The following is a 24,404-nucleotide window of genomic DNA, read 5'->3' as shown; positions in this document are numbered from 1 at the left end:
CAGTGTTTTAGCTACTTCTAAATCACTGATCCTGGCCTGCGTGGCGACAAAGTAAGTTTCTTACATGTACCATTATCACTGGAGGACGAGGAATAGCTAAACATGTAAACAAACGCCATGGGTGGATCTACACCTGACATCCACTGTAATGATACTGAGTACAAGAGCGTATGTAGTCGATACTACTATGATTGCATCTATATTTTTTATCGTCACAAAGTATTTTTTTTTAAAATTATTTTTATTACTTTTTTATAATAAAGTAAGTTTCTTACATGTAGCATTATCACTGGAGGACGAGGAATAGCTAAACATGTAAACAAACGCCATGGGTGGATCTACACCTGACATCCACTGTAATGATACTGAGTACAAGAGCGTATGTAGTCGATACTACTATGATTGCATCTATATTTTTTATCGTCACAAAGTATTTTTTTTTTAAAATTATTTTTATTACTTTTTTATAATAAAGTAAGTTTCTTACATGTAGCATTATCACTGGAGGACAAAGAATAGCTAAACATGCTTCACTACACACCGTAGGAGGATACAATAGCTCACCGGCGTCACAATGTAAACAAACACCATGGGTGGATCTACACCTGACATCCACTGTAATGATACCAAGTACAGGAGCGCATCTAGTCGATACTACTATGATTACATCCATATTTTTTATCGTCACAAAGTCTTTTTTATTTATTATTACTTTTTTATAATAAAGTAAGTTTCTTGCAAGTAGCATTATCACTGGAGGACGAGGAATATCTAAACATGCTTCACTACACACCGTGGGAGGATACAATGGCTCACCGGCGTCACAATGTAAACAAACACCACGGGTGGATCTACACCTGACATCCACTGTAATGATACCAAGTACAGAAGCGAATCTAGTCGATACTACTATGATTACATCCATATTTTTTATCGTCACAAAGTCTTTTATTTATTATTTTTTATTACTTTTTTATAATAAAGTAAGTTTTTTACAAGTAGCATTATCACTGTAGGATGAGGAATAGCTAAAAATGCCAAACATGTAAACAAATGCCATTGGTGGATCTACACCTGACATCCACTGTAATGATACCAAGTACAAGAGCGTATCTAGTCGATACTACTATGATTACATCTATATTTTTTATCGTCACAAAGTCTTTTTTATTTATTATTTTTATTACTTTTTTTTGTAATAAAGTCAGTTTCTTACATGTACCATTATCACTGGAGGACGAGGAATAGCTAAACATGCTTCACTACACAGCGTAGGAGGATACAATAGCTCACCGGCGTCACAATGTAAACAAATGCCATGGGTGGATCTACACCTGACATTCACTGTGATGATACCATGTACAGGAGCGTATCTAGTCGATACTACCATGATTGCATCTATATTTTTTATAGTCACAGAATGTTTATTTATATTTACTTTTTTATGATAAAGTAAGTTTCTTACATGTACCATTATCACTGGAGGACAAGGAATAGCTAAACATGCTTCACTACACACCGTAGGAGGATACAATAGCTCACCGGCGTCACAATGTAAACAAATACCACGTGTGGATCTACACCTGACATCCACTGTAATGATACCAAGTACAGGAGCCAATCTAGTCGATACTACCATGATTACATCCATATTTTTTATCGTCACAAAGTCTTTTATTTATTATTTTTTATTACTTTTTTATAATAAAGTAAGTTTCTTACAAGTAGCATTATCACTGGAGGACGAGGAATAGCTAAACATGCCAAACATGTAAACAAATGCCATGGGTGGATCTACACCTGACATCCAATGTAATGATACTGAGTACAAGAGCGTATTTAGTCGATACTGCTATGATTGCATCTATATTTTTTATCGTCACAAAGTATTTTTAAAAAAAATAATTTTTATTACTTTTTTATAATAAAGTAAGTTTCTTACATGTAGCATTATCACTGGAGGACAAGGAATAGCTAAACATGCTTCACTACACAGCGTAGGAGGATACAATAGCTCACCGGCGTCACAATGTAAACAAACGCCATGGGTGGATCTACACCTGACATCCACTGTAATGATACCAAGTACAAGAGCGTATGTAGTTGATAATACTATGATTACATCGATATTTTTTAGCATCACAAAATCTTTTTTTGTTTTTTTTAAATTCATATTATGTTTATAAAGTCAGGAAATATGTCCCTGGACACATGAGGACTTAAATTATGAGCAATGTATGATCCTGTAACTACTTGGTATCGGATCGATACCCAAATTTGTGGTATCGTCCAAAACTAATGTAAAGTATCAAAGAAGAGAAGAAGAATAAGTGATTATTACATTTTAACAGAAGTGTAGATAGAACATGTTAGAACAGAAAGTAAGCAGATATTAGCAGTACATAAACAAGTGGATTAATATTTACTTTTTACAGTTTGTCCCTCATAATGTGTACAAAATAATAGGTGTATAAATGACACAATATGTTACTGCATAGACTAATTAGGAGTCTTTGTTTGTTTACTTACTACTAAAAGACAAGTTGTCTAGTACGTTCACTATTTTATTTAAGGACTACATTACAATAATAAACATGTTTCTTGTACCCTAACATTTTTTATTTGATCTTATTTTATTTTTTTTATTTATTTTTTTCATTTAAGGACTAAATTACAATAATAAACATATGTTTAATGTACCCTAAGATCTTTTTATTTTATTTTATTTTTATTATTTTATCTTTTTATTTAAGGACTAAATTACAATAATAAACATATGTTTAATGTACACTAAGATTTATTTATTTTCTTTTATTTATTTATTTATTTATTTTATTTAAGGACTAAATTACAATAATAAACATGTACCCTAATTTTATTTATTTTATTTATTTATTTATTTAAAAAAATTTAAGGACTAAATTACAATAATAAACATATGTTTAATGTACCCTAAGATTGTTTTATTTTATTTTATTTTTTTATTTAAGGACTAAATTACAATAATAAACATATGTTTAATGTACCCTAATATTTATTTTATTTTATCTTATTTTATTTTATTTTTTAATTTTTTTAATTTAAGGACTCAATTACAATAATAAACATATGTTTAATATACCGTAACATTTTTTTATTTGATCTTATTTGATCTTATTTTATTTTATTTTTTTAATTTAAGGACTAAATTACAAATAAATAAACATATGTCTAATGTACCCTAAGATCTTTTTATTTTATTTTATTTTATTTTATTTTATTTTATTTAAATTTTAAGGACTCAATTACAATAATAAACATATGTTTAAAGTACCCTAAGATTTTTTTATTTAATTTAATTTATTTTATTTTTTTATTGAAGGACTAAATTACAATAATAAACATATGTTTAATGTATCCTAATATTTATTTTATTTATTTATTTAGTTTTTTTAATTGAAGGACTAAATTACAATAATAAACATGTTTAATGTACCCTAAGATTTTTTTTATTTTATTTTATTTTTTTTAATTTAAGGACTACATTACAATAATAAACATATGTTTTATGTACCCTAACATTTTTTTTATTTTATCTTATTTTATTTTATTTATTTTATTTTTTTATTTAAGGACTAAATTACAATAATAAACATATGTTCAATGTACCCTAAGATTAAGATTTTTTGGTTCAAATAAAGCCAATATGCCATTTTTTTGTGGTCCCCTTTTATTTAGAAAAGTATCGAAAAGTACCGAAAAGTATCGAAATACATTTTAGTACCGGTACCAAAATATCGGTATCGGGACAACACTACACCCCTGTGACAATCCATGGTACCCATTCAGCTACTTTAAGATGTTTCCCACTCCTCCTCCTCTTAGGTTCCAGGACTAATTGTTGCGTAATAGTCCACATATAAACAGACTTTTTGGGGGGGTCACTCGCCTGGTTCTTGCCCCAAAAACTGAATAACAGACATTGCTATGGTTTAGATGTTTGATAGCAAAATCTGACTTGAAGTCATCTCTGGGAGGAAATGAAGGCTTAATAAGTTAACGAGCTGTTATTGGAACCCCGGGCTGACCCCCTGCACTGTGCTGGACTCACGGAATGTTCCGCAATAACATTCGTCAAGTAGGAGAACGCTTTAGGGTGACGCTGGCGAAACGACGGGTTAACTGCCTGCGTGTTTGGATAAGGAGCCGTGTGGTTGGCCCGCCTTCTATAGCGTGCGGCAGGTCTCCTCCCGTGGTCTGCGCTCTGTAATCTCCTCCACCTCAGCACCACCCAGTTTTCGGGGCGACACAAAAAGCCAAGCGGGCACACAGCTGAAGGCAAACGCTACAATTAGGAGTCTCTAAAGCGGAGCTGGGCAAATATTTTGACTCGGGGGGGGGGGCCACATAGGATAGGACTTTATTGTCATTGCACAAGTACAACGAAACTATGTTTTCCCGTTAAAGATAAGAAAAAGGTAACACGCTGGGAAAGAAGATGAGTAAAAAAATACAATCTAGACTGGGCTCCTAAGGGGGGCTAGTCTGGAGTGGGGAAAAACCTCCATGCAATGCACACATAAACACGTTACATCTAATCACGACAACTCACAACAAAGGGGCGGCGAGTTGGGGCCCTAGAGGTCGACTGCTGCTATGAAGCGCTGCCAGCCGTCCATCACCCCGAGGGGAAACAAGTGGTGGTGAAGGCGTGGGGTATGGGGAGGGGTGTGTGTGTGTGTGTGTGTATGTGCCCATTGTCTTGGATGTGATGATGTAATGTTCATAGACTGGGGCCGTTCTGCATGCAAGCAAAAGTTCGACTCCAGGTGTTGTTAAGGAGGGAGGGAGGTCAAAAGCGTCCATCATTGAGGTGTCCTCAGGGGTGTTTTCAGAACAGCCTGTTCCTGTTGTTCACAGCGTCAAGGCCATTCGAGGGAGTCAAATTGTAGATTAGGATGTTTGTTTTCCGCGAGCAGACAATACAATGACTTGTCTGTTCTCATATTACATTTTTCCTTTTCAAGCTTCTCCATGATGTGATCCATCTTGCGATTCAGTTTAGAAATCGCCACTGTCTGTGATCCCACAGCCCGGCCCCAAACTTTCCATTGCGACAAACAGCCTTTGGGCTCCTTTTTAGAGGAAAAAATGTGTCTCGGGGGCCAATTTATTAGTGTTGCCCTGATGCCAATATTTTGGTGCCGGTACCAACATTGTTTGGATACTTTTCGGTACTTTTCTAAATAAAGGGGACCACAAAAAAAATTCATTATTGTCTTTATTTGAACAAAAAATCTTAGGGTACATGAAACATATGTTTATTATTGCAATTTAGTCCTTAGGGGCATTTTTACCACTGTGTTACATGGCCTTTCCTTTTAACAACACTGCAATATTAATACAGTCTTTTATTGTTCATAGTTAATAATGTAAATTCCACTTTCTTAGTAAAAAACTGTAAAATTAAATTTTTTGTTTTTTTGAGGATAACGTTTTTAGAACTCTCTCGGACATTGTGACTTTTGGTGTTGCTGAAAAAAAGGGACACCAACACATACTGTACAGCAGGGTTTTTTTTGTTTTTTTTACAGGTAAATGTGTTTATATCATTTATACATACATACACATTGGCCCCCCAGACACATTTTTTCCTCTCAATGTGCCCCCCCCCCGTCCCCCCCCCAGAGTCAAAATATTTGCCCAGCTCTGCTTTAGGGACTCATAATTGTACTGTGTGCCCGCTTGGCTTTTTGTGTCGCCCTGAAAACTGGGTGTTGCTGAGGTTGAGGAGATTACAGAGCACATTTAACAATGTGTGCCGCTACATTTAAGATGACAGCAGTGTGCAAAAACCAGCTATTTTGAACAAAACCCAAGAACCAATCAAAATGCTTTTTTGAAGATTGTATGCTAATTCAGGGTCTTATCCCAGACCCTGACACCATGAATAGACCGCTGATTGCCAGCAAAATGACCGAGACCCGTGATGAATACTAGGGATGTCCGATAATATCGGACTGCCGATATTATCAGCCGATAAATGCTTTAAAATGTGATATCGGAAATTTTCAGCATCGGTTTCAAAAAGTAAAATGAATGACTTTTTAAAAGGCCGCTGTGTACACGGACGTAGGGAGAAGTACGGAGCGCCAATAAACCTTAAAGGCACTGCCTTTGTGTGCCGACCCAATCACATCATATCTACGGCTTTTCACACACACAGACAAGTGAATGCCATGCATACTTGGTCAACAGCCATACAGGTCACACTGAAGGTGGCCGTATAAACAACTTTAACACTGTTACAAATATGCGCCACACTGTGAACCCACACCAAACAAGAATGACAAACACATTTCGGGAGAACATCCGCACCATAACACAACATGGAAATTCCCCCCTCTACCTCAAAGAACTCCTCACCCCCAAATCCTCCACACGACACCTCCGCTCTGGACAGGCTAGCCCTCCTCCAACCTCAGAGGACAAAGCTACAAACTATGGGAGACCGGGCTTTCGCCTCCGCCGCTCCCAGTCTGTGGAACGCTCTCCCTGACCACCTGAGGGCACCGCAGACTGTGGATGCTTTTAAAAAAGACTTAAAAACCCTTCTTTTTAAAAAAGCCTCTTTTTTTTTTTAGATATATGCATACTAGTTTTAGCTATTTGGCTGTTGTAGTTTTTATTTTTTTGTATTTTTTATTATCTTTTTTTTTTTTTTTGTATTTAAAATTTTTTTTTAATACACTGCAGCACTTTGAGGTTGTTTACCAATGTAAAGTGTTTTTTTTTTTTACAAATAAAATCTATTATTATTATTATTATTATTATTATTATTATTATTATTATTATTATTATTATTATAAACACAACAGAACAAATACCCAGAACCCCTTGCAGCACAAACTCTTCTGGGATGCTACAATATACAGCCCCCCCCACGCCACCCCCTACCCCCCCACCTCAACCTCCTCATGCTCTCCCTGAGAGAGCATGAGGAGTACCAAATTCACGTACCTGGGAATTGATACCGGTACCTGGATTCTTCCACTCATCCGAGATCAGGTCGCGGGGGCAGTACTCAACGGTACACATTTTCGGTACTTTTGTGTGTGTAATATATATATTACGGTAAATCTTTAGATCATAAGCTGCTACTTTTTCCTACACTTCGAACCTTGCAGTTTATAAAATTGGGTGGCCCTGAAGAAAATAGTTTTCATTAAACACAAGCAAAGACCCTTAAATGGTGCGTAATTGTTTGTGCTACGACGCCATCTTTTGGACGAGTTTGTTTACTGCAGGGTGAATGTGAATTAATGCTGTTTAGAGCTTTGAACCGGAAGTAGAAGTGCCATTTCATCTACCAATTGTCCACACCGTTTCTACATTCTTCATTCGTCACTCCAAGCAACGTTTGTCAGTTTTACAATATAACTAAAACAATTCCATCCATCCATCCATTTTCTACCTCTTATTCCCTTTGGGGTCGAGGGGGGCGCTGGAGCCTATCTCAGCTACAATCGGGCGGAAGGCGGTGTACACCCTGGACAAGTTGCCACCTCATCGCTTACTTACTAAATATGATATGATATAATGTAATATATTAGTATATAATATATTCTGTATATATAATATGTAAATATTACATGTTATATGTTAGAATAATTGTTTCTAAATTATCACAAAAATTTAGGGTCTGGTGAGAAGACAAAAGCTGTCTTTGAAACCTACCAAGAGTTCGTAAAACTCCACTGTGTAGGAGGAAAGCAAGATGAAGGTGTTTCTGTTTTCTCTCATGTATTGTAATCAACAGAAAGATATTGTTCTAACCCAAGGACTTCAAAGCGGAGAGATGGCAGGATCTGCCCAATTTCCAGACGAACTCTTTTTGAACTATTTTATGGACCTCTTTCTGAACTATTTTACGAACTCTTTTTGAACTGACCTTTTCTGTGAATTGTTTACGACCTTTTCTGTGAACTTTTTGCGACCTTTGTCCTTTGGAAACAGCGGTGGCCAGGTGGTCGGGGAGGGTCCAAAATACAAGAAGGAGGCGTGCAATCTTTTGGCAGAGCGTGCTGAGATACTGTGCAAGGGTACAGTGTACAGACGACTCTCCTCAATATTGAGTCCAAATTGAATTCTGTCTCGGTTTAATTCTTTGCCTCTTGTCTTGTTTAATAGATGTCATCAGTGTTTGAACCTGACATTATATTTTATACTGCTACTATGGTACATTTTAGTCTACTTTATACCTTTTGTTTTCGCCCTCTCTTTGTGCATTATCCTTTCCATCCTTATCCTTTCCATCCTTTTGTAACTGAGCTACTGTGTGGAACAATTTCCCTTGTGGATCATTAAATCTTGTCTCAGTGTGTAAGAGTGTTTTCACGCATACCTGTGCGCGCTATCGTAATGCAATCAAGCGAGCGTCGTTAGCATTAGCTAATATGCTAACAGGTTTACGAGTGTCTGTGTTAGCATTATTAACTCACTACGGCATTCTTTTTGCATTGTTTCACTTTTCCAAACTCCTCAGGAAATTCACCAAAACGTCACTTTGGAGTTATTGAGTCTGTTTAGTCGTTTGGAGGGTTCGCTTGCGCAGCAAGTAGGTCCATGACCGTGACTTCTGTTTTGTTTGATCAGCCGTTTTACTGCCCTGTTACAGACACTGTTTGGAAACAATTATGGTGTGTAAATATCAATCAATCAATCAATCAATGTTTATTTATATAGCCCTAAATCACAAGTGTCTCAAAGGGCTGCACAAGCTACAACGACATCCTCGGTATAGCCCACATAAGGGCAAGGAAAAACTCACCCCAGTGGGACGTCGATGTGAATGACTATGAGAAACCTTGGAGAGGACCGCATATGTGGGTAACCCCCCCCCTCTAGGGAGACCGAATGCAATGGATGTCGAGTGGGTCTAACATAATATTGTGAGAGTCCAGTCCATAGTGGATCCAGCATAACAGTAAGAGTACAGTCCACAGTGGGGTCAGCAGGAAACCATCCCGAGCGGAGACGGGTCAGCAGCGCAGAGATGTTCCCAACCGATATACAGGCGAGCGGTCCACCCCGGGTCCCGACCCCGGACAGCCAGCACCCCATCCATGGCCACCGGATCTGTGTGTCTCCCCTTCCACAAGGGATAGGGGGGAGCAGAGGAGAAAAGAAAAGAAACGGCAGATCAACTGGTCTAAAAAAGGGGGGCTATTCAAAGGCTAGAGTATACAAATGAGTTTTGAGATGGGACTTAAATGTTTCTACTGAGGTAGCATCTCTAACTGTTACCGGGAGGGCATTCCATAGTGCTGGAGCCCGAATAGAAAACGCTCTACAGCCCGCAGACTTTTTTTGGGCTCTGGGAATCACTAATAAGCCGGAGTTCTTTGAACGCAGATTTCTTGCCGGGACATATGGTACAATACAATCGGCAAGATAGGCTGGAGCTAGACCGTGTAGTATTTTATACGTAAGTAGTAAAACCTTAAAGTCGCATCTTAAGTGCACAGGAAGCCAGTGCAGGTGAGCCAGTATAGGTATATATATATATATGTATATATGTATATAAAGGTATATACAGTATAGGCGTAATATGATCAAACTTTCTTGTTCTTGTCAAAAGTCTAGCAGCCGCATTTTGTACCAACTGTAATCTTTTAATGCTAGACATAGGGAGACCCGAAAATAATACGTTACAGTAATCGAGACGAGACGTAACGAACGCATGAATAATGATCTCAGCGTCGCTAGTGGACAAAATGGAACGAATTTTAGCGATATTACGGAGATGAAAGAAGGCCGTTTTAGTAACACTCTTAATGTGTGACTCAAAGGAGAGAGTTGGGTCGAAGATAATACCCAGATTCTTTAAACATTTTGCAGATTATTTCAGTGATAATAACTAATTTCACAACGTATATATATCTGCGGCTTATAGTCTGGGGTGGCTAATATATGGAAAATATATTTATTATACAAACCCTGTTTCCATATGAGTTGGGAAATTGTGTTAGATGTAAATATAAACAGAATACAATGATTTGCAAATCATTTTCAACCCATATTCAGTTGAATATGCTACGAAGACAAGATATTTGATGTTCAAACTGATAAACATTTTTTTTTTTGCAAATAATCATTAACTTTAGAATTTGATGCCAGCAACACGTGACAAAGAAGTTGGGAAAGGTGGCAATAAATACTGATAAAGTTGAGGAATGCTCATCAAACACTTATTTGGAACATCCCACAGGTGTGCAGGCTAATTGGGAACAGGTGGGTGCCATGATTGGGTATAAAAACAGCTTCCCAAAAAATGCTCAGTCTTTCACAAGAAAGGATGGGGCGAGGTACACCCCTTTGTCCACAACTGCGTGAGCAAATAGTCAAACAGTTTAAGAACAACGTTTCTCAAAGTGCAATTGCAAGAAATTTAGGGATTTCAACATCTACGGTCCATAATATCATCAAAAGGTTCAGAGAATCTGGAGAAATCACTCCACGTAAGCGGCATGGCCGGAAACCAACATTGAATGACCGTGACCTTCGATCCCTCAGACGGCACTGTATCAAAAACCGACATCAATCTCTAAAGGATATCACCACATGGGCTCAGGAACACTTCAGAAAACCACTGTCACTAAATGCAGTTGGTCGCTACATCTGTAAGTGCAAGTTAAAGCTCTACTATGCAAAGCGAAAGCCATTTATCAACAACACCCAGAAACGCCGCCGGCTTCTCTGGGCCCGAGATCATCTAAGATGGACTCATGCAAAGTGGAAAAGTGTTCTGTGGTCTGATGAGTCCACATTTCAAATTGTTTTTGGAAATATTCGACATCGTGTCATCCGGACCAAAGGGGAAGCGAACCATCCAGGCTGTTATCGACACAAAGTGTAAAAGGCAGCATGTGTGATGGTATGGGGGTGCATTAGTGCCCAAGGCATGGGTAACTTACACATCTGTGAAGGCACCATTAATGCTGAAAGGTACATACAGGTTTTGGAACAACATATGCTGCCATCTAAGCGCCGTCTTTTTCATGGACGCCCCTGCTTATTTCAGCAAGACAATGCCAAGCTACATTCAGCAGGTGTTACAACAGTGTGGCTTCATAAAAAAAGAGTGCGGGTACTTTCCTGGCTCGCCTGCAGTCCAGACCTGTCTCCCATCGAAAATGTGTGGCGCATTATGAAGCGTAAAATACGACAGCGGAGACCCCGGACTGTTGAACGACTGAAGCTCTACATAAAACAAGAATGGGAAAGAATTCCACCTGAGAAGCTTCAACAATTAGTTTCCTCAGTTCCCAATCGTTTACTGAGTGTTGTTAAAAGAAAAGGTGATGTAACACAGTGGTGAACATGCCCTTTCCCAACTACTTTGGCACGTATTCTAAGTTAAATATTATTTGCAAAAAAAAAAATAAAGTTTATGAGTTTGAACATCAAAAATGTTGTCTTTGTAGCATATTCAATTGAATATGGGTTGAAAATGATTTGCAAATCATTGTATTCCGTTTATATTTACATCTAACACAATTTCCCAACTCATATGGAAACAGGGTTTCTCTATAGTCCGGAAACTGCTGTAATAGTGAAGGGAGAAATCATTCCTGGCCCCACAAACAAATGAGCCGAGTGTCCCCACTTTAAAAGAGACCACTCCATCAATGTGATGTACCTCTGCTTTCGAAAATTAACCTTTAAGCTCTATAATTCTTTCATTTAAATGCATTCCTGCAGTACCTGGCTGGTACAGTTAGTATGCATTTAGCCATATCTCTCCTGGCTTGATTACCTTGGGAAAGATTCCATTCATCCGTGACTTCGATAGATAATTGCAGGGTGTGTGTGTGTGTGTGTGTGTGTGTGTGTGTGTCAGGTCAGGAAATGGTTGCAGTGGGCGGATACAGAAAAAGGCAAAGACAGGAATGATGTTGGCAAGGGCTGAGTGGTGTTCCCCGAGTATTGCTGCTGCTGCGTGGGAGAAATGCTGTGTCTGACCCACTGCACTAATATCTTTAAAAAAAATAAAAAAAATATCACAGCTAACTTGAAGCAATCAAAGTTGAAAACGGCTAATTATCTCAGCAGTCTTTAGGTATTTTGCCTTATCATTTTTTCCTTTGTGTGTTTGTGTTTATTTGGAACATGCATGCACACAACATGATGCATCACACATGCATGCATACAACATGATACATCACACATGCATGTACACATCATGGTACATCACACATGCATGCATACAACATGATGCATCACACATGCATGCATACTTCATGATACATCACACATGCATGCATACAACATGATACATCACACATGCATGCATACAACATGATACATCACACATGCATGCATACAACATGATACATCACACATGCATGCACACAACATGATACATCACACATGCATGCATACAACATGATACATCACACATGCATGCATACAACATGATACATCACACATGCATGTATACAACATGATACATCACACATGCATGCACACAACATGATACATCACACATGCATGCATACAACATGATACATCACACATGCATGCATACAACATGATACATCACACATGCATGTATACAACATGATACATCACACATGCATGCACACAACATGATACATCACACATGCATGCACACAACGCTTCCTTAGTTCGATCGCCTCCTTAATCAAGCGTTTGAATTTGTTACTTTCTGTGCCGATGATTTTGCCGTTGTCTCGGTCTATGATGTTATTTATTTTGCAATGATCTGATATGGCTGATATGCAGTACCGCCTGAGCTCCGTAATATCATGACTTACGTGCAGTGATTTCTCCAGATTCTCTGAACCTTTTGATGATATTACAGAGCGTAGATGGTGAAATCCCTAAATTCCTTGCAATACCTGGTTGAGAAATGTTGTTCTTAAACAATTTGCTCAGGCATTTGTTGACAAAGTGGTGACCCTTCGCCCCGTCCTTGTTTGTGAATGACTGAGCATTTCATGGAAGCTGCTTTTATACCCAATCATGGCACCCACCTGTTCCCAATTAGCCTGTTCACCTGTGGGATGTTCCAAATAAGTCTTTGATGAGCATTCCTCAACTTTATCAGTCTTTTTTGCCACTCGCGCCAGCTTTTTTGAAACATGTTGCAGGCATCAAATTCCAAATTAGCTCAAATTTGCAAAAAATAACAAAGTTTCTCTGTGTGAACATGAAATATCTTGTCTTTGCAGTCTATTCAATTGAATATAAGTTGAAAATGATTTGTTGTATTCTCTTTTTATTTATCATTTACACAACGTGACAACTTCACTGCTTTTGGCTTTTGTAAATTCATAATGTTTATATTCTTCTTTGTACTTTGTAAACACTTCAAGTTTGAAGAGTTTCTTGAAGTGGATCATATTAAAACCATTCCATCATTTAATTCCACATACTGATATACTGAAGGTCTAAAGTGTTGTACGTGCGTACAAATGTTTTAAATTACATTTTTCTCTAAGGTTATAATTGAGGAGAATTCTATTTTCTTGGGTAGCAGGTTATTGTTTGCTTTGTGCATAATTTTAGATGTTTACAAATTCACTATGTGGTGGAATTTCAGTATTTTTGATTTAATAAGTAAAGTGTTTAAATGTTGTCTATATCCAACATTATTTATTATTATTATAACTGATTCTTTTTTTGTAACACCGTTAATGAATGAAGTGTACATTTGTAGTCATTTCATCACATTTCTACACAATAACTCAGATATGGTAACACTAGCGAGCAGTAGAGAATATGAAGTGACTTTTGGTCTAGATCAGGGGTGTCAAACGTAAGGCCCGAGGGCTGGATCAGGCCCACGAACCGGTTTTATCCGGCCCGTGGGATGAGTTTGCCAAGTATAAAAAATAAGATGACATTTTTGAATGAAAGAAACTGTTGTTCTAAATGTGTCCACTAGATGTCACAATAGCAATTCTTTGTATCTTTGTAGATGATGCTGCATTTATACAAAAATAAACCACTGGATCACGTCACATCAGTCGAGGAAAATGAGCAAACTACATAAATAACATCCTGTAATTAGATTTTTATATTACTGTCTGTATCTCAATTGATTGAAAATTAACACCAATGAATTGATTAATGAACATTATCACATCATTTATTCAGAAAGTATAAATAAGGACAAATAAAAGTGTAAAAAACCCAACAACATTATGATTTGTACATTTTCAGAATGTGCTTGTTCTATTTTTTTTTTTTTTTAGAATAGAGTAGAAAGTACTTTATTGATCCCTGGGGGAAATTCAGCACCACAGTTCGCTCACAATAGACAATAAACACTTAGGTATTATTCACATGTGAATAATATAAATACAGTCTATTATACAGCATTATTCACATGTGAATAATATAAATACAGTCTATTATACAGCATTATTCACATGTGAATAATATAAATTCAGTCTATTATACAGCATTATTCACATGTGAATAACATAAATACAGTCTATTATACAGCATTATTCACATGTGAATAATATAAATACAGTCTACTATACAGCATTATTCACATGTGACTAATATAAATACAGTCTATTATACAGTATTATTCACATGTGAATAATATAAATACAGTCTATTATACAGCATTATTCACATGTGAATAATATAAATACAGTCTATTATACAGCATTATTCACATGTGAATAATATAAATACAGTCTATTATACAGCATTATTCACATGTGAATAATATAAATTCAGTCTATTATACAGCATTATTCACATGCAAATAACATAAATACAGTCTATTATACAGCATTATTCACATGCGAATAATATAAATGCAGTTTATTATACAGCATTATTCACATGTGAATAATATAAATGCAGTCTATTATACAGCCTTATTCACATGTGAATAATATAAATACAGTCTATTATACAGCATTATTCACATGCAAATATTATAAATGCAGTCTATTATACAACATTATTCACATGTGAATAATAAAAATACTGTCTATTATACAGCATTATTCACATGTGAATAATATAAATACAGTCTATTATACAGCATTATTCACATGTGAATAATATAAATACAGTCTACTATACAGCATTATTCACATGTGACTAATATAAATACAGTCTATTATACAGTATTATTCACATGTGAATAATATAAATACAGTCTATTATACAGCATTATTCACATGTGAATAATATAAATACAGTCTATTATACAGCATTATTCACATGTGAATAATATAAATTCAGTCTATTATACAGCATTATTCACATGTGAATAATATAAATATAGTCTATTATACAGCATTATTCACATGTAAATAACATAAATACAGTCTATTATACAGCATTATTCACATGTAAATAACATAAATACAGTCTATTATACAGCATTATTCACATGCGAATAATATAAATGCAGTCTATTATACAGCATTATTCACATGTGAATAATATAAATGCAGTCTATTATACAGCCTTATTCACATGTGAATAATATAAATACAGTCTATTATACAGCATTATTCACATGTGAATAATATAAATACAGTCTATTATACAGCATTATTCACATGTGAATAATATAAATTCAGTCTATTATACAGCATTATTCACATGTGAATAATATAAATATAGTCTATTATACAGCATTATTCACATGTAAATAGCATAAATACAGTCTATTATACAGTATTATTCACATGTAAATAACATAAATACAGTCTATTATACAGCATTATTCACATGCGAATAATATAAATGCAGTCTATTATACAGCATTATTCACATGTGAATAATATAAATACAGTCTATTATACAGCATTATTCACATGCAAATAATATAAATGCAGTCTATTATACAACATTATTCACATGTGAATAATAAAAATACTGTCTATTATACAGCATTATTCACTTGCGAATAATATAAATACAGTTTATTATACATTTAAGTACATATGCACTATACAGTCTGATGGCTGTTGGTATGAAGGACTTCTGTGTTTAACAAAGAAAACAATCTGAAGTTGTCTTTATTTTTAAGTTATCGTGCCGTGATTGTACCAGTCCGGCCCACTTGGGAGTAGATTTTTCTCCACGTGACCCCTGATCTAAAATCTGTTTGACACCCCTGGCCTAGAATATATATTTTGCTTTATTCATTATTGAAATATTTCTTACCACTTTATTTGGTATATATTTTTATTTGAGGTTTCCAGTTCATTTTGTCCTCAATCATTATACCTAGAAATGTGTTTTCATTTAGTCTTTCAATGTCTACTCCGTCTATTTGTATTTGTGTTTGACTTTTCTTTCTACTGTTACCAAATATTATTATTTTAGTTTTACTGAGATTCAAAGATAGTCTGATTTTGTCAAACCATCTTTTTAACTTGTTCATTTCTTCTGTTATTATTTGCATTATCTTGTGTGTGTTCTCTCCTGAACAAAGCACTGTTGTATCATCTGCAAATAATACTAACTTTAAATCTTTTGCAACTTTACAAATGTCATTTAAATAAAGATTGAACAATTTCCGGTTCCAGTATTGATCCCTGGGGATTAAGTTTAACCAATCAAAGTTGCAAAGAGCCAATTATCTCAACCTCACCAGCAATCTTCGGGTATTTTGCATAATCATGAAGGGGATGACTAATTGACCACCATGTGCGGGCATGTGTGTGTGCCACCATGTACGGGCATGTGTGTGTACCACCATGTACGGGCATATGTGTGTACTAATCAATAGTGTGTCATCAATCACAAAAGGTGTCTTCCTGCACAGACGCTGACTCCTCCGGTGTGGACAAGAAGATGGACGGTTGACCTCCCAGCTCACTGAGCATCACAATCATGGCCAAAAGTCCGGAGGTGAAACTCGCCGTCTTCGGCCGAGCAGGAGTTGGCAAATCAGGTGATTATTGACATAAATATACAGTACATACATACATATATATACTTTATTTACACACATACACACACACACACACACACGCACACACACACACACACACACACACACACACACACATATATATAAATGCATATTTACATACATATATATTTATACATACATATATACACACATACATACTGTATGTATACATATATACATACATACATACATACACACATCCTTATGTATACATATATAAATACATATATACACACGCATATGTATACATACTTGTATACACACACACATATATACATACATGTATACACACACATACATATCAATCAATCAATGTTTATTTATGTAGCCCTAAATCACAAGTGTCTCATGTATACATATGTACTGTATACATATATACATACACATATACATACACATACATGTGTACATATATACATACATGTATACACACATACATATATACACACACACATACATATAAATGCATATTTACATACATATATATTTATACATACATGTATACACACATATATACACACATACATACTGTATGTATACATATATACATACATACATACATATATACACACATCCTTATATATACATATAAATACATGTATACACACATACATATGTATACATATGTATACATATATACATACACATATACATACTGTATATACACACACATACACATGTGTAGATATATACACACATATACATACACATACATGTGTACATATATACGAACATGTATACACACATACACATATACACACACATACATATACACAAACTTATATTTACACACACATATGTGTACATATATACATACATGTATACATACACATATACACATAAACACACACACATACATATGTATACATATACATGTATACCAACACATGCATATATACATGCACGTACATACATATATACACACATACATATCTACATACATGTATACACACATACATACAGTATATACACACATAGTTATATATACATTCATATATACACACATACATATGTATACATATCTACATACATGTATATACATGTATACATATTTACATACACTCACATACATATGTATACATACACACACACACACACACACACACATGCATATGTATACATACATACACACTCACATGCATATGTATACACACATACACACTCACATACATATGTATACATATAAACACACACACATACATATGTATACATATACATGTGTACCAACACATGCATATATACACACACGTACATACATATATACACACATACATATCTACATACATGTATACACACATACATACAGTATATACACACATACTTATATATACATACATATATACACACACATACATATGTATACATATCTACATACATGTATATACATGTATACATATTTACATACACTCACATACATATGTATACATACACACACACACACACACGCATATGTATACATACATACACACTCACATGCATATGTATACACACATACACACTCACATACATATGTATACATACATACACACTTACATGCATATGTATACACACATACATACATATATATATATATATATATATATATATACATACATATATATATAAATATATATATATATATACATATATATATATGTATATATATATATACATATATACACATATATATATACACACACACACACACACACACACACACACACACACACACACACACACACACACACACACACACACACACACACACACACACATATATATATATATATATATATATATATATTATATATACACATACACACACACACACACACATATATAATTGTATTATTTTGTCTACATTGTGTCGAACCGGTACTTTTCAAACAGAGTATAGTACCATTTTTGATTAATTAGTACCGCGATACTATACTAGTACCGGTATAGCGTGCAACCCTAGTACCGGTTCATTTTTCCACCCATGCAACTTGAAAGAGGTCAATATGAATATATTGGGACGGCGTGGCGCAGTGGAAGAGTGGCCGTGCGCGACCCGAGGGTCCCTGGTTCAATCCCCACCTAGTACCAACCTCGTCATGTCCGTTGTGTCCTGAGCAAGACACTTCACCCTTGCTCCTGATGGGTGCTGGTTAGCGCCTTGCATGGCAGCTCCCTCCATCAGTGTGTGAATGTGTGTGTGAATGGGTAAATGTGGAAGTAGTGTCAAAGCGCTTTGAGTACCTTGAAGGTAGAAAAGCGCTATACAAGTACAACCCATTTATCATTTATTTATTTATATATTCTGTTTTTTTTTCCATCAAGTCCCATTTTTGAGCACGTTATCTTTGAATTGTCTCTGAGTGACCTTCCCAAGTCTTTTCTGTCACACTTTTTACACTCAACATAAATCCCGCTCTATTTTCTTTGCAAAGACACCGCGCATATGTGTGTGTGTGTGTGTGTGTGTGTGTGTGTGTTTTGGCCTAAATACCTTCATTATCCCTGCTTAGTGTCCTTGGAAACAAAAATCAGGGTCATTATCATTCCGAGATGCTCCCCCCCCCCCCCCATCCCCCACGTAAGGTGCAGGAGATGTGCTGCACCAGTTTTCCAGAATCTTCCCATAATAACAAGGACAGTAAAGCTCTTAAAAAACATCCTCCGACTGAGAACGTCCTGCAGCTGCAGCAGAGAGAAAGTGTACCCCCCCTAAATCCTCCATAAGCAGGGTGGTGTGTTGCTTGCAGCCAGGGATGAGGGTCTCACCTTCGCAGGTGGCCCCGATACAAATGTCCACCTGGACTTCAGGATTATATATAGTTGAGAATGTACACATGCTCTTTCTTAGAAAGGAGCAAACATGGCGGATGATTGTTAAAGCGACAGGCGTTATGTCACGGCTCCTGCAGGAACATGTTACACATGGCACTGAAAACTCTTACGGGCGATCAGACCCTCATTCCACCTCCCATGCATGCATGGGATCCCTTGTACTTGACAAGTGAGTGAACTCGTCCAAAAGATGGCGCCGTAGCACAAACAATACCTCACCATTTAAAGTGTCTTTGCAGGAGTTTAATGACAACTACTTGCTTCATGGCCAAGAAAAATCCATAAATTAGCCGCATTTTATACGCTTTGAGGCGGTGCCAACAGCAGCAGCCTCACCGCCAGTAGCAGCCATTGCCACACCTCACACACCGACATCATCCTCAAAGAGCGCCACACTGTTGTAACACGTGGCTTGGCATTGTCTTGCTGAAATAAGCAGGGGCGTCCATGGTAACGTTGCTTGGATGGCAACATATGTTGCTCCTAAACCTGTATGTACCTTTCAGCATTAATAGTGCCTTCACAGATGTGTAAGTTACCCATGTCTTGGGCACTAATACACCCCCATACCATCACACATGCTGCCTTTTACACTTGGATGGTTCTTTTCCTCTTTGGTCCGGAGTACACAATGTCCACAGTTTCCAAAACAATTTGAAATGTGGACTCGTCAGACCACAGAACACTTTTACACTTTGCATCAGTCCATCTTAGATGAGCTCAGGCCCAGCAAAGCCGGCGGCGTTTCTGGGTGTTGTTGATAAATGGCTTTGGCTCTGCATAGTAGAGTTTTAACTTGCACTTACAGATGTAGCGACCAACTGTAGTTACTGACAGTGGTTTTCTGAAGTGTTCCTGAGCCCATGTGGTGATATCCTTTACACACTTATGTGGCTTTTTGATGCAGTACCGATCCAAGGTGTGTAATATCATGGCTTACGTGCAGTGATTTCTCCAGATTCTCTGATCCTTTTGATGATATTACGGAGCGTAGATGGTGAAATCCCTAAATTCCTTGCAATTGTCATGTATGTGTGATCATGTTTTATTTTAGTCATCTTCGGTTTTGTTTTTGGACTTTTTGTGCACTTTTGTTTTGTTTTGTCACCATAGCAACCATTAGTTTTCACCTGTCATGTCACGCACCTGTTTCACGTTTTGAGTCACGCACCTGTTTTCGTTAATCATGTCTGTAGTATTTAAGTTCATTGTTTTCAGTTTGTCGTTCTGACGACATCCTCACATTTATGCTCTGTCCATTCCTGACACTTCTTTCCATGCCCATCCTTCATGCTACTATTTTTGTCCAAGCCAAGTAAGTTTTTGTTCCATGTTTATAGTCTTTTTGGTTTCATAGTTTGTTCTCCGCCATTGTGCGCGCCTTTTGTTTACTTCCTTTTTTTTATAGTTATAGTCTTAAAATAAAAATGTACTTACATTCTCGTCTCGCCCGAGCCAACTTTCCGTTGCATCCCGGAAAAACTAACACCCAAGACCAAGTCATGACAGCAATAGCTGCTTGAGAAATGTTGTTCTTAAACAATTTGCTCAGGCATTTGTTGACAAAGTGGTGACCCTTGCCCCGTCCTTGTTTGTGAACGACTGAGCATTTCATGGAAGCTGCTTTTATACCCAATCATGGCACCCACCCGTTCCCAATTAGCTTGCTCACCTGTGGGATGTTCCAAATAAGTGTTTGATGAGCATTCCTCAACTTTTCTCAGTCTTTTTTGCCACTTGTGCCAGTTTTTTGAAAACATGTTGCAGGCATCAAATTCCAAATGAGCTAATATTTGCAAAAAATAGCAATGTTTTCCAGTTCAAACATTAAGTATCTTGTCTTTGCAGTCTATTCAATTGAATATAAGTTGAAAAGGATTTGTTGTATTCTCTTTTTATTGACCATTTACACAACGTGACAACTTCACTGCTTTTGGGGTTTATAGAAAGTTGGTCAATTTTGTCATCCGACTTATGGCGAGAAAGACACGAAAAGACGCTTGTTTGCGGCACTTTTTTAAAAACTCTTTGTGAGAATTATGATTAATTCTTCATCTAAACGGGAAGATACAAACATCCCATCAGTCTTTATCCCAGTGAGAGCAGACATTGTACAGTACGTGATTGTTTTATTATGTTTGTATATCTTGTTTAGCATTTAGCAATACTGCTACATGATGCTTAGTGTTTGACTAAAGCTGCATCTTTTTAGCACACAGCTTCCAAAACTTATAGCTTATCCTCCTTATATTCAGGTTCAAAAATAGACGTTTCTGGATCATCATTTGTCCCAAAGTAATCTTTGTTGTCTCTCATCAAGTCTGCCATGATTAGTAGTCCTGTGGTTGTTGAAGGGAAAGTGAACGTTGTGATGCGTCTGTGAAATTAATATGCAGCCGCATGCTTAAAATGATCAAAATATGTAAATCTTGCATGTTATTATGAATGTTACTAGATACTACATGTATACTTACATCTTGTAAATATTACATGTTATTATGAATGTTACTAGATACTACATATATACTTACATCATGTAAATATTACATGTTGTTATGAATGTTACTAGATACTACATATATACTTACATCATGTAAATATTACATGTTATTATAAATGTTACTAGATACTACATACATACTTACATCATGTAAATATTACATGTTATTATGAATGTTACTAGATACTACATATATACTTATATCATGTAAATTTTACATGTTATTATGAATGTTACTAGATACTACATATATACTTACATCATGTAAATATTACATGTTATTATGAATGTTACTAGATACTACATATATACTTACATCATGTAAATATTACATGTTATTATGAATGTTACTAGATACTACATATATACTTACATCATGTAAATATTACATGTTATTATGAATGTTACTAGATACTACATACATACTTACATCATGTAAATATTACATGTTATTATGAATGTTACTAGATACTACATATATACTTACATCATGTAAATATTACATGTTATTATGAATGTTACTAGATACTACATATATACTTACATCATGTAAATATTACATGCTATTATGAATGTTACTAGATACTACATATATACTTACATCATGTAAATATTACATGTTATTATGAATGTTACTAGATACTACATATATACTTACATCATGCAAATATTACATGTTGTTATGAATGTTACTAGATACTACATATATACTTACATCATGTAAATATTACATGTTATTATGAATGTTACTAGATACTACATATATACTTACATCATGTAAATATTTCATGTTGTTATGAATGTTACTTGATACTACATATATACTTACATCATGTAAATATTACATGTTATTATGAATGTTACTAGATACTACATATATACTTACATCATGTAAATATTACATGCTATTATGAATGTTACTAGATACTACATATATACTTACATCATGTAAATATTACATGTTATTATGAATGTTACTAGATACTACATATATACTTACATCATGCAAATATTACATGTTGTTATGAATGTTACTAGATACTACATATATACTTACATCATGTAAATATTACATGTTATTATGAATGTTACTAGATACTACATATATACTTACATCATGTAAATATTTCATGTTGTTATGAATGTTACTAGATACTACATATATACTTACATCATGTAAATATTACATGTTATTATGAATGTTACTAGATACTACATATATATACTTACATCATGTAAATATTACATGTTATTATGAATGTTACTAGATACTACATATATACTTACATCATGTAAATATTACATGTTGTTATGAATGTTACTAGATACTACATATATACTTACATCATGTAAATATTACATGTTATTATGAATGTTACTAGATACTACATATATACTTACATCATGTAAATATTACATGTTATTATGAATGTTACTAGATACTACATACATACTTACATCATGTAAATATTACATGTTATTATGAATGTTACTAGATACTACATATATACTTACATCATGTAAATATTACATGTTATTATGAATGTTACTAGATACTACAAATATACTTACATCATGTAAATATTACATGTTATTATGAATGTTACTTGATACTACATATATACTTACATCATGTAAATATTACATGTTATTATGAATGTTACTAGATACTACATATATACTTACATCATGTAAATATTACATGTTATTATGAATGTTACTAGATACTACATATATACTTACATCATGTAAATATTACATGTTATTATGAATGTTACTAAATACTACATATATACTTACATCATGTAAATATTACATGTTATTATGAATGTTACTAGATACTACATATATACTTACATCATGTAAATATTACATGTTATTATGAATGTTACTAGATACTACATATATACTTACATCATGTAAATATTACATGTTATTATGAATGTTACTAGATACTACATATTTACTTACATCATGTAAATATTGCATGTTATTGTGAATAACAAAGTTTTCCAGTGTGAACATGAAATATCTTATCTTTGCAGTCTATTCAATTGAATATAAGTTGAAAAGGATTTGCAAATCATTGTATTCTGTTTTTATTTACCATTTACACAACGTGACAACTTC

At 35.1% G+C, this 24,404-nt stretch overlaps 1 protein-coding gene across 1 annotated transcript in view; it reads left to right on the top strand.

Moving 5' to 3' along the window:
* rerg (RAS-like, estrogen-regulated, growth inhibitor) overlaps positions 1-24,404 on the top strand; it is a 61,975-nt gene that overhangs the window by 698 nt on the left and 36,873 nt on the right. The window contains exon 2 of the mRNA XM_061984488.2: positions 16,814-16,942. Coding sequence (XP_061840472.1) covers positions 16,882-16,942 — 61 coding nt within the window. The 5' untranslated portion in view covers positions 16,814-16,881. The remainder of the gene's footprint in view (positions 1-16,813; positions 16,943-24,404) is intronic.

The sequence above is a fragment of the Nerophis lumbriciformis genome, linkage group LG25, assembly GCF_033978685.3.
Source record: "Nerophis lumbriciformis linkage group LG25, RoL_Nlum_v2.1, whole genome shotgun sequence".
In the NCBI taxonomy this organism is placed as follows: Eukaryota; Metazoa; Chordata; class Actinopteri; order Syngnathiformes; family Syngnathidae; genus Nerophis; species Nerophis lumbriciformis.
This window is presented reverse-complemented; position numbering and strand designations above follow the sequence as displayed.